This window comes from Rhinopithecus bieti, unplaced genomic scaffold (assembly GCF_001698545.2).
Source record: "Rhinopithecus bieti isolate Rb0 unplaced genomic scaffold, ASM169854v2 scaffold_1017, whole genome shotgun sequence".
NCBI classification, from domain to species: domain Eukaryota; kingdom Metazoa; phylum Chordata; class Mammalia; order Primates; family Cercopithecidae; genus Rhinopithecus; species Rhinopithecus bieti.
This window is the reverse complement of record NW_016803657.1, coordinates 2,257,748-2,274,180: the sequence shown is the minus strand read 5'-3', so window position 1 is coordinate 2,274,180 and position 16,433 is coordinate 2,257,748. Positions and strand designations below refer to the sequence as shown.

At 52.3% G+C, this 16,433-nt stretch overlaps 1 protein-coding gene and 1 long non-coding RNA gene across 5 annotated transcripts in view; one reads left to right on the top strand and one right to left on the bottom strand.

The window, feature by feature from the left end:
• Positions 1–16,433, top strand: part of PRKAR1B (protein kinase cAMP-dependent type I regulatory subunit beta) — a 182,702-nt gene that overhangs the window by 108,699 nt on the left and 57,570 nt on the right. For all 4 annotated transcript variants that reach the window (XM_017894057.1, XM_017894049.1, XM_017894045.1 and 1 more), the window contains exons 5-6: positions 11,963–12,024; positions 13,842–13,888. In XM_017894057.1, the coding sequence (XP_017749546.1) occupies positions 11,963–12,024; positions 13,842–13,888 (109 nt within the window). The remainder of the gene's footprint in view (positions 1–11,962; positions 12,025–13,841; positions 13,889–16,433) is intronic.
• Positions 10,942–16,433, bottom strand: part of LOC108543550 (uncharacterized) — a 9,172-nt gene continuing 3,680 nt past the window's right edge. The window contains exon 2 of the long non-coding RNA XR_001889607.1: positions 10,942–11,575. This is a non-coding gene — a long non-coding RNA (uncharacterized LOC108543550). The remainder of the gene's footprint in view (positions 11,576–16,433) is intronic.

Sequence of the window (16,433 nt, the reverse complement as noted above, 5' to 3'; positions counted from 1 at the left end):
CCGTATTAGTAGATTATAGAGAAAGAGGATATGACATGTCACATAGGTGTTGGAAAAGGTTTTGACAAAGCTCAACAACTATTGCATAAATTCTTAGCAAACTAAGAATAGGGTCACTTCTTAACTTGGTAAGGGTCATACATACCCAACACAGAGCAAACATCCTAATGGAGAATCTTTGTCTACATGCTCTTTAAGGGAGGAACCACATTGAGGCTCTAATGGTGTTCATGGTTTAACTGTGCTTGAGAGGTCCTGGCAATGCTATAAAGAAAGAAAAATAAGAGGAGTCAGAATTGAAAGGGAAGAGAGAAGACAAATTTGATCATGTCTATGGAAACCAGAGTCGAATACACAGAACAACTCTTACATTCTTATGAATGTTCAGCAGGTTTGGTGCAAGATCAACTTACAGAAATCATCATTAAGAAGCCCAAGGGATCCATACATAAATATACACAATTTTTCTTTGTCAACTTATAGAAAATAAAAAAGTGGATTCCTTCCCATCACAATGAAGATATTAAATCTGTCTCAACAGAAAGAAAGAGAGAAAAAAAATAAAGAGCCCAAGGGGCTGGGTGGGTACAGGGAATGAGAGAAGACATAGGCAAGAAGTAACTGGAGAATAGAATTTGAAAGGATGCCATTCACAAGGGCAACAGCCACTGAAGACGGGAATGTGCTTGATACAGATTACATGAGACTCTAGGGAGAAAGTTTTAAACCTCTATAAGGACATAAAACACGATCTGAATAGGGAGAGGGGGTCTGTATTCTTGGGTGGAATGACTCAATGTGATGATGTCATTTCTCCCTCACATTAATCTCTACCTTCAAAGCAGCCCCACTTGAAATTGCAGCTGGAATGTTGTGAGGTGGTAAACACATTTGGAAATGTGAATGAGCCGGGTGTGGTGGCTTATGCCTGTAATCCCAGCACTTTGGGAGGCCGAGGTAGGAGGATTGCTTGAGCCCAGGAGTTTGAGACCAGCCTGGGCAACACAGAGACACCCTATCTCTAAAAAAAAGAAAAGTAGCTGGGCATGGTGACACGTGCCCGTAGGCCCAGGTACTCAGGAGGCTGAGGCCGGAGGATCACTTGAGTGCAAGAGTTCGAGGCTACAGTAAGCTATGATCCCACCACTGCACTCTAGCCTGGGTGACAGAGTGAGACCCTGTCTCTAAAAAACAAACAACAACAAAACCAAAAACAACAAAAAGAGAAAGGAAAGGAAAGAATAAAATTTGCAAATAGCGAAGTCATCTTTGAAACAGAAGCACAAAGAAGAGGGACTTCTCCTACCAAGAGCTGAGGCTCAGCAGGAAGCCCTGGTCATAAATGGAGCCAGGTGCCCTGCAGGAAGGGACGGCAGAACAATGGCATGGGACAGAGAGCTGAGAGGAGGTGCAGGCACATATGGGAGCTCGATATTTAATAGATGCAAGAGTCAGTTTAGTACAGTGGTTAAGACAAGGACTCTGGAGCCAGATCACCTGGTTTTGAATCCCAGCACCACCATTCCTTAGCTGTGTGACCTTGGGTGGGTTCCTTAACCTCTCTGTGCTTCCGTCTTGCTCCCACCTGTATGTGAGGATAAGGGGAGTAATGATCATATATGCCACAAAGTTGTTGTGAGAATAAAATGAGCAACTATGTGTAAAACACTGTATTAGGTTCTAGGGCTGCCATAACAGAATGACAAATTTGGCCTTAACAGTGATCTAGCGTCTCATGCTTCTGGAGACCAGAAGTCCAAGCTCAAGATGTGGGCAGGGCTGGTTCCCCCTGAGGGCTGTTTGTGGGGATCTGACCTGGCCTCTCCTTGACTTGTAGGTGCCGTGTTGCCTTCCTGCTGTGCTTTCATCTGACTCTTCACTCTGCATAGATACCGTGTTCTCCATGTGTGTGTCCAAGTCTCCTCTTTTTATAAGGAGACCAATCATATTGAGTTAGGGCCAACCCTACTCCAGTAGGACCTCATTTTTTTCTGAGACAGGGTCTTGCTGCCAGTCTGTGGCGCTCTGTGATGGCAGCCCAGGCAGACATGTCGGAGAGTATTTCATTAGTTGGTTGTGGGAAAATACTTTCTTAAACAAAACCCACAAAGCACAAACCATAAAGCAAAAAAGAGGTTATATCAGATGAAAGACATCTACTTAATTAAAGAACATCATGGAAAAGTTAACAGGTCACTACGTGTAAGAAAATAGTTGCAATATCTAAACCCAATAAGCAACCAGTATCAAAAACACACAAGGAATTTCTGCAAATCAGCGGGAAAGAAGGTACCAACACTTCTATCAAGATGGGCACAGGATATGAACAGGAAGTTTACAGAAGAGGAAACACAACCAGAGAAGAAGCCCTTGAAGAGCAGCTCAGAGCTTAGAGATCAGGGAAATGTAAATGCAAACAAAACCGCAGTTCAAAGCCGCAGCCCCAAAGTGTCAGGCAATGTGGTGACATGGGTAGATCTAGGGTATGTGGACTCCATGAAGAAAAAGAAGAAACAGCATGAAATCTGCAACAGGATACCATTTTTTGGTTAAATGCACATAGCTTATGATTCTGTGTTTTAAGAGAAAACATACAAACGAAAGGGGAGACCTCAAATATCTTATAGCAATTGCCCACGGACTGAGAGGGCGGTGGGAAGACAGGAATAAATGTATAGATAAAACAAGAACAGATCACAGAACGTCATGAACTGAGGGCTCCATATTTGGATCTGAGGTTTAAAGAAAAGATGCTGAATAGGATGTCCCACAAAACACAAGTGTTGCCAAATGCATGGTCTGTGGCCCTGTCGGGAACAGCGGGGTTTGCTGCGCCGTGGCCCCAGCAGGACCCAATCTGAGTGTCGTGGCCACCTGTGAGCTGAGCAGGTGGCTGAGTGCAGGGATATGGGTCTGCGGGCTGTGTTGCTGGACCTTGCCCTGCCTCTACCTCTCCCACCCTCACTCCTGCACTTACCGCTGGTGGGGAGGAGCCTTCACTGGTCCTGGGTTGGGTGGGGGTGGTGAGGGGTCCCAGGAGGAGGGTGGGGGAAAGTGGGTGGGGCCTCTGCTTCCCTGGAGCCCTCCTGGTTTGGGGAAAGTGAACACAGCTCAAGTCCATGTTTTAAGAGAAACTGGGGGTGTCTGTGCAGGGGCAGGGCGTCTAGGCTTCCCCATACATCCCTTTGCCCAGAGAGAGGCTGCGAGTTCCACCTGGGTGAGCGCTACGCGGGACCCAGGAGGGGTTTGCTTTCTATTTGACCTGCCACACCCTGGGCTCTGCTCTGGGAGGGACCTAGTGCCTGTTGCCACCCCTTGGGTTCACAGGCCCAGGCTCTGCCTCCTGCCAGGATGGGGGAAGCTGATGGAAAGCTGGGGCCGGGAGAGCATCTGGAATGGACCAGGGTGACAGTCGGTGACAAGACCCATCACCCAGTGTGACTGTTCTTTCCTACAGGGCTGAGTGGGACTCGACCAGCTGGCCTGATATTAGTGTGGTCTGAGCAAGTGACTGACCAATAGGTTGTGCCCAACACATTTATTTGCACACCAAATATTAGCTTGCTTTTAAAATGGCACTTGGTTAGTTGGGGGTGGTGGTTTGGGCGGATGGTCCCATCTCCTCGGGAGGCTGAGGCAGGAGGATTACTTGAGTCCAGAAGGTCGAAGCTGCAGTGAGCTGTGATGGCACCACTGCACTCCAGCCTGGGTGGCAGAGTGAGACTCGGTCTTTAAAAAAAAAAAAAATGGCACGTGGTCCGGCACAGTGGCTCATGCCTGTAATCCCAGAACTTTGGGAGGCCCAGGTGGGCAGATCACGAAGTCAGGAGTTCGAGACTAGCCTGGCCAACATGTTGAAACCCCATCTCTACTGAAAATACAAAATTAGCTGGTCATGGCAGCGTGCGCCTGTCATCCCAGCTACTCGGGAGGCTGAGGCAGGAGAATCGCTTGAACCTGGGAGGCGGAGGTTGCAGTGAGCCGATTGTGCCGTTATACTCCAGCCTGGTTGACAGGGTGAGACTCTGTCTCAAAAAATAAATATATGAATAAAAGGCGCTTGGGTGGTTGGGTTTAGATTTTAAAATAAACAAGAAAACCCCAACTATTCCTTGTTGTTTAAATTACCCGGGATGAGCACTTGGCTGTTTTTATTGGGCGAGGAGTAAAGGGCCCGAGGCGCTTCACCCCATTTGCACTTTTTTCTCCCAAAAATACATGAGGTGGAGATTCATGGGTGGCTTTTGGCCTCAAGGGCCGATCTTGTCCTGAATGTGTCTTTGAAAACATCGATGCCGCAGGCAGGACTGGGAACCACACCTTAGAGCTGGGTGTGGAGGGAAAACGCTGGGCTCTGAAGTTGTAGCTGTCAGCAGGGAGGGAGGCAGACGGACCCTCAGCCAAGGTGGCGCGTGGCACTGGGGTCTGGTGGCCAGTGAGGAGCCGCTGTGCGATGGCTGCCACAGCAGAACTGGGTAGAGCGTGCTCCTGGGACCGCAGCCTGAGGAGGCCAGGCCTGCCTAGCTCAGATGAGTCCTGCCGGCTGGCAGGACACGGCCCCAGAGAGACCCTGGGCTACGTCACTGTTTCCCAGCTGGTCCCCTGGTCCCCCGGATCAGTGAGGACAAAGTGAGCCAGGGAGGCCTGGGGGGCACAGGTAGTGGCTGCGTTTGGCCAGAGGTGGAAGCGTGACCCTGGGCAGGTGGAACGGGAAGGAAGGCCCTCCATCTGTGGTTGATGGAGATCTCTGACCTCTCCAGGCCCTGAGAGTCTGTCCGGGGAGACCTCGTTTTGCCAGTGAGAGCCAGGGGGGCTGCCTCCAGCACAAGGGGCCAGGACCTGTGGCGAGGACTCACTACACCAGACAGGGCCTGTACCTGCAGCCAAAAGGGGCCAAGACCCACCCAGTGTGTTCTGCGTGCAGGGCTGGGCCTGGGTGGGTCTTGTCAATGGTGAGAACACAGCCCCTGCCTGGCCTCAGCCTCAGCCTCAGCTGCTTGCTTGCTTCCTGTCTCTTTTTTTCTCTCTCTCCCCTTCCTTCCTTCCTTCCTTCCTTCCTTCCTTCCTTCCTTCCTTCCTCTCTTTCTTTCTTTCTCTTTCTCTGTTTCTTTTTCTTTCTTTCTTTTTTCTTTCTCTCTCCTTTGTCTCTCCCTTTTTCTGCCTTTCTCTCTTCCTTTTTATTTCTCTCTTCCTTTTTCTCTCTCCCTTTCCCTCCCTCCCTCTCCCTCTTTCTCTCTCTCTCTCTTCTTCTCTCTGTCTCACTCTCTCTTTCTGCCTCTCTCTCTCCTTCTTTCTTTTTGTTTTTAGAGACAGGGTCTCACTCTGTTGCCCAGGCTGGAGTGCAGTGGTGCAATCTCAGCTCCCTGCAGCCTCAATCTCCTAGGCTCACGTGATCCTTCTGCCTCAGCCTCCTGAGTAGCTGGAATCACAGGTGCATGCTACCATGCCCAGCTACATTTTTTACTTTTTTTTTTCTTTTCTTCTTTTTTTTTGAGACGGAGTCTTGCTCTGTTGCCCATGCTGGAGTGCAGTGGCGTGATCTCAGCTCACTGTAACCTCTACCTCCCAGGTTCAAGTGATTCTCCTGCCTCTGTTGGTCAGGCTGGTCTCGAACTCCTGACCTCAAGTGATCCACCTGTCTCAGCCTCCCGAAGTGCTGGGATTACAGGCGTGAGCCACCATGCCCAACCAATTATTTTACTTTTTATAGAGACAGGGTCTTGTTATGTTGCCCAGGCTGGTCTCAAACTTCTGGGCCCAGTGATCCTTTCACCTCCTTGCGGTGCCCGGCCTCCCAAAGTGCTGGGATGACAGGCATGAGCCAGCCACCACATCCAGCCCTCATCAGCTTCCTAAGCCTCAGCTTCCTTTCTGTGAAGTGAGGCAGCAACAGGGCCCGTGGCGGTGAAGTTCAGAGGAGAGGATGTAAATGGGGCATTCCCTTGGGTGGAAGGCATTCAACCCAGCCTTTTGTCAGAAGACCCGGGTCTTCGCCGTGTTCCACCATCTCGGAGTTGATGAGACAGGTTGAATTTGTCATTCTGCACATCCTGTCATATATACTGCTGAGTGTTTTGTGTGCAGATAGTCCTGAGTGGCTGAGGTTGGGCAGTTGTAGCCGGACTATGGACAGAGGCTTCCTGTGAGTCTGCAGAAGTGCCCAGCCCTGCGTTGGCCTGTCCTGGTCGGGCACGAGGGGTGCAGAGTCTGTAGGCGTCTGCTGTCTGGGCCTGGCTCCCATCCCCTCTGTGGGCCCCACACCTCCTGCCTGCCATGCTGACCTGAACCTCACAGTCCGGTTCCCCGGGTGGTGGACGAGTCCTTGGGTGTCTCCCACCCGCTTGGTGGCAGCCCTGCTTGTCCCTGTGGGGACCTCACGGCACTGCACCCACTTGGCTCCGCAGGCCTCCCCGTCCTGGGGCTGGGAGAGGTCTCTGCAGGCTGGGGAGGGGCTTCTGGAGACATTCTCAGGTGAGCATTCCTGTGCAAGTCCCGACCTGAGCTTGTCTTGGCTCGGGAGGCCCAGAGCAGCTGGAGGAGGAAGGAAGTGGCATTTCTAGGAGATGATGGTGTTTTCCAGGCCAGCCTCGGTGCACCATGTCGGTCAGTGGGCCCTCGTAGTGGGAGCTGGACCTGTTTCTGCAGGTATTGGAGCGGATTCACAGAGCAGAAGGACGGGCTGAGTTACTCACGTTCAACCCCGCGTGTGTGATTTCAGGGGGCTGAGCTTGGCGCGCTGTCTCCTCGCCTTTTGAAGGCGAGTTTGGCTGTGAACAGAGCTGCTGGTTCCGATCCCGTACGCTTCCTCAGGCGTTGTGGGCTTGGAGTCTGTGCCACACGCAGAAAAGCACATTTTCATGTTTTAAAGTCTACATTTTGCCTCTTTTGGTTACTTTAAAAATGTTAAGAGCCTTAAGTCTGCCCTTAAGGAGTGCATGTAGTGTTTTCTCCAATGATGAATGGCCTCATTTTTAAAATTATACAGATTTACAATTATAGAAAATTAGCAAATACAAGTCAGTACAAGTAATCCAAAAAAAAGAAAAAAGAAGAAAAGAAAAAAAAAACACGTTAAAATGACCCAACCCCACCCCCTCTCCACCCCACAGTTGCTATTAGCCTTACGATGCATAGCCTCTAGGTTCTTTACTTTACGGTTGTGTTTTTAAATTGTACAGTTTCATCAACACCCTGTTTTCACTGGCAACAGTGTGAACACCTTTATTCCTTGTTACATGTATCTACAGCACCATTTTTAATGACCACACAGTGTTAGGTTGTTGAGAAGGACTGTGATTTGTTTACTAAAACCTCTATTGCTGATAGTGCTTCAGTGAATATTGTTACAATATTTTTACATCTTTTCATAGTCATCCAGTTGTTTCTTCAAGTTCCTAAATGTGGAATTGATGGTCGCAAGGGTGGCTGCTTCAACAGCTTTTGGTATTTGTTGCAGTGCCCTTAAAGAGACAGTGCCATCCTTCCATTTGTCCTTCCAGGCATCTGTTTTTTCATTCACTTTTCCCTCCTTCCCCTCCTCTATTGCCACCCATCCCTCATCTGTCAGTCCACCTACCTGTCCATCCATCCATCCATTCATCCATCCATCCATTCATCCATCATCCATCCATCCATCCATCCGTTCATCTACTCACCCACCTGTTCATCCACCCACCTGTCCATCTATCCATCCATCCATCCATCCATCCATCATCCATCCATCCATCTACTCACCCACCTGTTCATCTACCCACCTGTCCATCCATCCATCCATCCATCCATCCATCCATCCATCCATCCACTCACCCACCTGTTCATCCACTCACCTACCTGTTCATCCACTTACCTGTCCATCCATCCATCTATTCATCTACTCACCCACCTGTTCATCTACCCACCTGTGCATTCATCCATCCAGCCACCCACTCACTCACCTGTTCCTCCACCCACCTGTCCATCCATCCATCCATCCATCCATCCATCCATCCATCCATTCATCTGCTCACCCACCTGTCCATCCATGTGTCCCTTCATCCACCCACCCATCCAACCATCCATATTGTGCTAAGGACCTTCTGAGTCAGACCTGGGCTCGGCACTGCAGCCTGCAGTGAACATGTGGTCTCCATCTCAGAGCTCAGTCAGCTGTGGGAGGCGGGGAGTCAGCCGTGGGGGCGGAAGCCATCCACAGAGTAAGAAGTACAGGAACTGAGGTGTTGCAGGAGGGGGAGGCATCAGCATTGGGAGTGGTGTAGGTGGGGGCTTTCGAAAGATTTGTGATCTCTGAGCCACAGGCCAGGTGGGACTGGAACCCAAAACGGGCCGTTTCCTGGAAATCGTCCTGACTGAGCACCGCCGGCCAGCCTCGACCCAAACAGCAGGGCCTCCTTACTGGGCTCCTGCCCAAAGAGATCTGGTGGTGTCCATCCCAGATGCCCAAGTCCTCAGCCCCCGGCTTAGAGACCAGTCCAGGGCACGGATGGAGACAGAGACAGAGAGAGGGAGGGAGAGGGACAGAGAGAGGGAGGGGTGGGTGAGAGGGAGGCATGTGCTCTGCTCGGAGGAGGACTCTGCACCTAGGGAAGCCAGACAGTGGAGGAGCGTTGATGATCCGGGCTTCAGCCTGACTTCGCCTCTTCCTGGCTTCTTGACCTTGGGTGAAGTTACTTTGTGTCTTGTTTCCTTATCTGGAAACTGGACAGAACAGCAGTGCTGACCTCATAGGGGCGGGTGAGGATGGAGCGAGAGACAGACCAGGGGCTCTGCCCTCAGCCCCCGCCGGAAGGGCTGGCTGGAATGTCTTCGTGTTTTTCTTTCTCTTACCAGGCCTGAGTGCTGGGGGGCTTTCCGTGTCCCCGGAACCCAGCACAGCCCCTGATGCAGACGTGCTAAGCTGTGTTTGTTGATGGGGTGGGGGGGGGCACCCCCATGTGAGACGATTTAAAATCTGAGCCAGCAGCTTCACTTAACCTTCCAGAGTGATTGCTGGATTAGAAGAGAAAACTGTTTTTCTTTTTACAGACAGAAGAGGCCAGGGCCTTTTAATTCCATTAAACGCTGAGAGAGAGGAAGGCATGGGGGTTTTGTGTGAAAGGGGCAGACGGTGGAAAAGCAGGGTGAAGCCGTGCAGTGGGCAGTGTGGGCAGGGCTGACCGCAGCTCGGGGCTGTTGCCTGGAGACGTCTGTGTTCAGGCCTTTGTCAGAGATGAGCTGGCGACATTCGGGCATTAAAGTTTCTTAAGAAAAATGGGGCTCCCAGACCTTTTTGGTAAATGAGGCTGGGCTCTCTGGGCTCTGCTGATCACAGAGCTGGGGACTAGGCTTCTCTGCAGGCGCACACCTGGGGAGATGAGGGACACCTGTGTGGCCAACAGAGCAACCCAGTGAGGCTCCTTTAAGAGGCGCTCCAGGAGGGGCTGCTCTGGACGGGGCCACGCCCAGGTACCTGGGTATGTGGAAAGTTGACTTTCATTGATACTAAGGACTGAACAGCCCCGTCTGGATATCGAAACCTCCCAGGAAAGGTTTCAGCTGACCCCTGCCTTTGTTCAGGCTCTGGTAGACGCACGTGAGTGGAATGTGAGCCTCGAATCATCGGGGTGCAGCCTCTTTGACCTGCCCCCTCTTCGTGGGGAGTTCTGTGGTGTCCATCGTGGTCCAACGTGTGATGGCAGGAACCAGAAGCACTGGAAATGTCCATCTGGGCAGGAACGGGTGAAGGAATGAGGGTGTTCGTATAGAGAATGCCAGGTAGGGCGGTGCAGCGGCTCACCCCTGTAATCCCAGCACTTTGGGAGGCTGAGGTAGGAGGATTGCTTGAGGTCAGGAATTGGAGACCAGCCTGGGCAACATAGCAAGACCCATCTATTAAAAAATAAAAAATAAGCAGGTGTGGCGGCACGTGCCTGTACAGTCCCAGCTACTCGGGAGGCTGCGGTGAGAGGACACCGTGAGCCCCGGAGTTTGAGGCTGCAGTGAACTGTGGCAGCACCCCTATACTCCAGCCTGGGCAGCAGAATGAGACCCCGTCTCTTCCAAGAAAAGAATACTAGGCAGCGTAAAAGGAGCAAAGAAGCTTCAGGATTTGTTTTCACCCAGGTGCATTTCAGAAAATAAGTGTCAGGAGGGAGAATAGAATTGCGAAAGGGTATCTTTATGTCAGTGACATGCAGTGATGCAGACACCCCTGGCAATGCACGCTTTTCACGGGTGCACACGTGTGATCACGGATGCCCGTGTGCGAAGTGGTGACACAGAGCAAGCGTGTTGGAGGCGGCACTTGGCCTCCACACCTGGGCCCCAGCAGTGATGCTGGACAGCTTCCCAGGAGAGAGCCGTGGAGGCAGCATGGTCCTGAGCCGGGTGGTGGGGGGTACACAGTGTCCGTTTGATTACTTATGGCATTTAATGGAATATTTTACCATTATAAGTTGAATTTTTTTTTTTTTTTTTTAAAAGAGGGAGGAATTGTAAAATGATTTCTTAAAGATCTGTTCATTCTGAGAACCCATTCTTTTGTGGTTTTGAAGAAATGCAGTTTAGAGCACAGTGTCAGGACGGATCCTACAGATGTGCACCAGGGAGCCTGTGGCCAGGAAACGTCCCCACCGGGGCCAGGTGCCTGGGACTGGGGCTGGGGCAGCATGGCCAAGCCCCACCACCCAGGTGGGCAGACAGTGGAGGCCCCCAGCTCTCCCCCAGCCCTGCCACCCACTGACCCCTCCCCAGGTGGGAGGACAGTGGAGGCCCCAGCCCTCCCTACAGCCCTGCCACCCACTGACCCCTCCCCAGGTAGGAAGACAGTGGAGGTCCCCCAGCCCTCCCTACAGCCCTACCACCCACTGACCCCTCCTGCAGTTCTGCCCCCCTCCCGGAGGAAACAGGAAACTGAGTTGCCCGGGAAGTTGGGAACAAAGACTCAAAAAAGAAGCATTTCTTAAATAGAGAGAAAACAACCACTATTTTAAGAATGCCTTATTCATGGGCCCTGGAACCAGGAGGGTCAGGGCTGTCTGGATCTTTGATTTTATATTTGTTTCCTGGGTGGTTCAGCCCCCACCCCGTGAGTCAGGGTGCACCTGTGGGCTGGCAAAGGTTTCCAAGAATCTCCTTTTTAAGTCATCAGGGTGGGCAGGAGGCTGCCCTCGGAGCGTCCCCGTGGGTGCACTCCCTGCCTGGGCCTCTGGTTTCTCTGCATCACATTGTGGGCTAAGTGCTCGTTGAGGGGTCCAGTCTCTGAAGGTGGTTATTGCATCTGTTAATAAGAGTGGGACGCTGGCACCATGTTCTGGGGCAGGTGCCTCTCTACCTTTCTGGCCGACAGGTGCTTCCCCACTTTATCCGGGCACCTCTGCTGGCTCCCCCATGCCCCTTGGGTCCTGTTTGCATGGTCCATTTCACATCCAGATTTGGAACACTGGACAGTCAGGCTGCCCGGTTGGCACAGCCCCAAGACTCAGCCTCACCAGCTTCGAGTTTGCATGTCACGAAGGGTCTGTGTTTTCCACAGAGAGGCTCTGAACCTCCCTTCTGTGTCAAGGGTCCCAGGATTCTCCTTCGACTGAAAGTGTTCTCCCTGAAAGGAAAAAAATGCAGATTGCTGGTTGTATTCTAGTAGAGTTGTATTTACTGGCGGGAGAATGTTCACAATCTATTGTTACTTTTGTTTTTCTAAATGGAGTTCAAAATGCACGTATGGTGTGACCCCATTTCTGTAAAAACCAAAACAGCAAACTGCGTCTGTGCACAGAACAGAAATGGGACTGGGAGGCTGCATGCCTGGGGTTCGCAGTGCCATCTCCGGCCCTCGGGTCATGAAGGATTTCGGTTTTCTTCTTTGAACTCTCATGGATTTTCTCATTTTCCCTGATGACTGTGAAGTGATTTTGTGAAGTGAGGGGAGGAAGGGTTTAAATGTCCCCACGCTGCCTGCAGCCCTAATTTAGCGTGTTTTGCTTTTCAGTGACATATTCGATGCCATGTTCCCTGTCACTCACATCGCTGGGGAGACCGTTATACAGCAAGGTACGTTCTGCCTGCTCCTCTGAGCCAAAGCCCAGAGGGGAAAATGGACTATGCACTTTAAAAAAAAAATAGTATAAGGCCAGGCGTGATGGCCCACGCCTGTAATCCCAGCACTTTGGGAGGCTAAGGCAGGCGGATCACCTGAGGTCAGGGGTTCGAGGCCAGCCTGACCAACTTGATGAAAACCTGTCTCTACTAAAATAAAATTAGCTAGGCATGGTGGCGGGTGCCTGTAATGCCAGCTACTCCAGAGGCTGAGGCAGGAGAGTCCCCTGAACCTGGGAGGCGGAGGTTACAGTGAGCTGAGTTTGCGCCATTGAACTCCAGCCTGGGTGATAGAGNACCCCATTTCTGTAAAAACCAAAACAGCAAACTGCGTCTGTGCACAGAACAGAAATGGGACTGGGAGGCTGCATGCCTGGGGTTCGCAGTGCCATCTCCGGCCCTCGGGTCATGAAGGATTTCGGTTTTCTTCTTTGAACTCTCATGGATTTTCTCATTTTCCCTGATGACTGTGAAGTGATTTTTGTGAAGTGAGGGGAGGAAGGGTTTAAATGTCCCCACGCTGCCTGCAGCCCTAATTTAGCGTGTTTTGCTTTTCAGTGACATATTCGATGCCATGTTCCCTGTCACTCACATCGCTGGGGAGACCGTTATACAGCAAGGTACGTTCTGCCTGCTCCTCTGAGCCAAAGCCCAGAGGGGGAAAATGGACTATGCACTTTAAAAAAAAAATAGTATAAGGCCAGGCGTGATGGCCCACGCCTGTAATCCCAGCACTTTGGGAGGCTAAGGCAGGCGGATCACCTGAGGTCAGGGGTTCGAGGCCAGCCTGACCAACTTGATGAAAACCTGTCTCTACTAAAAATAAAAATTAGCTAGGCATGGTGGCGGGTGCCTGTAATGCCAGCTACTCCAGAGGCTGAGGCAGGAGAGTCCCCTGAACCTGGGAGGCGGAGGTTACAGTGAGCTGAGTTTGCGCCATTGAACTCCAGCCTGGGTGATAGAGTAATACTCTGTCTCAAAATGTAAAAGTATATATATACTTATACATACATACACACATATAATATGCACATATGTGTACATATATGCATGTATATGTGCACACATGCATGTGTACATGTATACACATATATACATGTGTATGTATAAAATAGATACATGTATGTATAAACTAAGTAAATATAAAATAAAATATATACATGTATGTATAAAACTAAAGTAATATAATAGAATTACACACACACACACACATACATGTATAAAACTCTCATTGTTAGGCTGGGTGCAGTGGCTCACGCCTGTAATCCCAGCACTTTGGGAGGCCAAGGCAGGTGGATCACCTGAGGTCAGGAGTTCGAGACCAGCCTGGCCAACATGGTGAAACCCCATCTCTACTAAAAATACAAAAAAATTAGCTGGGCGTGGTGGCACGCCTGTAATCCCAGCTACTCCAGAGGCTGAGCAGGAGAATCGCTTGAACCTGGGAGGCGGAGGTTGCAGTGAGCCAAGATTGTGCCACTGCACTCTAGCCTGACTCCATCTCAAAAAAAAAAAAAAAAGAAAACACAACAAAAAAACAAAAACACCTCTCATTGTTTACAGAAAATTCACTAATGAAACTTTATAACAGGCTCTTTAACGAGTTATCTCAATGTTTCCATAATCTTGTCATTAAAAAAGAATTGATGGCACCCAGGATGTTGCCTGGGGAGGGTCTATGCAACAGTGTTGCAATAGTTGTTTGCAAGAGAAAGGGTAACTTCTATGTCTCCATGTACTTTGTATCTGTTGACTTTCTTCTTTTGTTACAGGGAATGAAGGAGACAACTTCTATGTCATTGATCAAGGGGAAGTGGATGTGAGTATCGCTGTTTTTGGAAAATAGTGCGTCTTTGCGTGTCCTGTGTGAAGACTTGCCCCTCTGTGCAGCACCAGGCCCCCAACAAACACTGCGCTGAGTGCCATATTTCTAGGGTTTTAATCCAGAAATGTAATTGCTGTATCTTAGAAGAGAATATGGGAATATCAGAAGTGCAGAGGGAAGCGAGGGTGATGCTGGTAGGTGGCGGCAGCGGCCCCAGGTCTTCCAAGGCTGCTGTCTTCTGCTTGCCCCCAGGGTTGGGACTGCTGGGTGCTGGCCAGGGTGGTGCTGTTTGACTCAGCACCATCTCCAGATCTGAGGCCGGTGAATACACCAGGCTCACCCACCACGTGGGATGTTAACGTCTCAAAGTGGGTGGGAGAGTGGTGTGCTTACAGACCCCATAGGACCGATGACATCTCGGTCAAACAGCGGCTGCCTTTTCCACCTGTGTTCGGCTCCCCACTCAGAACATCCAAGCCATGAGTTGGGTCTCACTGTGTCATCTTCCCACACTTGTCTCAAGAGCAGAGGGACCCATCCTTTTATGAGATGCTCCCACTGTTTTGGAAGGAGAAGCGTCCCCTCCTCTGGAGACCCTGTCTCGTGCCCCATGGCCAGGCCGGGATGCCGGCATCACCCCTGGCCCTACAGCCGATCTTGCCCAGAGCCTCTGGCTCCCATCTCGTCCACCGCCTGGTTTAGAACCCGGGTGCTCTGGTGTGAAGCTTTGAGGTCCCCTCATCCCCCGCTGGGCTCCCCCCCGACAGCAGCCTGACCTTGCCAGTGCCGAGCGGATGGCGCGGCCTCTGGGAAAGCACCTCTAGGAGTTTGTTTCCCTTTGAATCAGGCCCGAGCCCCTGACGCAGTCAGCGGGGAGGACCTCAGTGACACCATCCTCCCTCGGTTCCTGGAATCTGCCTGCACTGGCAGCCCCAGGGCCTTGGTGTGTGGCCCCTGCTCTGCCGGGAACCCCGTTAGCTCCTGCTTCTCCTTCTGCTAAATGTCACTTCCCAGTGGGCGTCCGCAGACATGTCCCACGCCTCCCTCGAAGGACCCTCTGCGGCTCGTGGTGATAACCTCTCCTGAGACCGTCTCTTTATGGCCTTTGTGCACACGGCCCAGATGCCCACACGGTGCAGGGTGCTTTGAGGGTCTGTGATACCTGAGACGGTCACTGCTTCCCAGGCTGGCTGAGTTGTCTCTGGGTCTGGGATGCCTGCCCGCCCTTCTCCTTGCCCACCTGCCCTGGGAGGCGGCCTCCGCGCTCTGCTGTGCAGGCAACGCCACCCCCCGCTGCCCGGCACGAGCTATTTAGGGGTTTGTCCTCCGGTGGCTGTGCCTCTGTCCAGGCCAGGCTATTCCGGGGAGGGCATTTTCTCATTTGTTTCTGTGGCAGCCGCAGACTCTGTCCCCCATCGCGCCGTGTTTCTGGGAACCTGAGCAGGCCCACTCTGTTCCGGAGCTGATAGCACAGGAAATGACTCAGGGGTCCCACCTCCCCGCGAGGGGCACGAGCTCAGGCCCGGCCCGCACAGGCGGGGAAAGAGCTGGTTTCTCTTCTCCCTGGTGTGCTCTGTCCTGAGCTGGAACCCACAGGCTGGGCCCCTAGACTGGGCCTCTGGGGAAGAACTTTGTGTCAGGGAGTGGGGTGCTCCTATCTCCCCCAAAGACGGAAACTGAGGCAGGTGCCAAAGGTCCCGGGGACTGCCCAACCTCAGAGGAAGTGTGGAGGGGGAAGGCTGGAGGGCGGCATTGGCGGGTCAACCCTGGACTCGGCTGCCAGGCCACAGAGTCATCTCCTGCTGGCTTTGCTTTGAGTTTAAAAAAAGCCCAGCCCAGGAAATAGAGAAGACAGAGGAGGATGCGGCCAGCATCCCAGCCGGGCATCGTCCTGGGGCCTGGGCTCATCCCAGGAGGTGGCCCCGTTGTGCCCGGCATCCAGACACCAGGGCCTGATGGGGGGCTGCAGGGAATGGGGCTGAGCCCCCAGCAGACGGGGCAGGGCTGATTACAGAGAGACCCTGGCAACCCAGGCCTGCCCAGCGGTCAGCAGTGCTGAGGGCAGAGCCACTTCTGCGGGAGGTATGGGATGGGCGGGTTCCTGACTGCACCCACCGCTTTCCCCAGCCCCAAATCTCATGCTACTCACAGCCCCTCTTCCAGTTCACACACCGGCTCCTGGTTTCACCGTGTCACCTCCTCCCCTGCCCTCTCCACTCTGGGTCCCGGTGTCACCTCCTCCCCCATCCCTTCCACTATGGGTCCCGATGTCACCTCCTCCCCATTCCCTCCACTCTGGGTCCTGGTGTCACCTCCTCCCCTGCCCTCTCCACTCTGGGTCCCAGTGTCACCTCCTCCCTCATCTCCTCCACTCTGGGTCCTGGTGTCACCTCCTCCCCCACCCTCTCCACTCTGGGTCCCGGTGTCACCTCCTCCCCCATCCCCTCCACTCTGGGTCCCGGTGTCACCTCCTCCCCCATCCCCTCCACTCTGGGTCCCGGTGTCACCTCCTCCCCCATCCCCTCCACTCTGGGTCCCG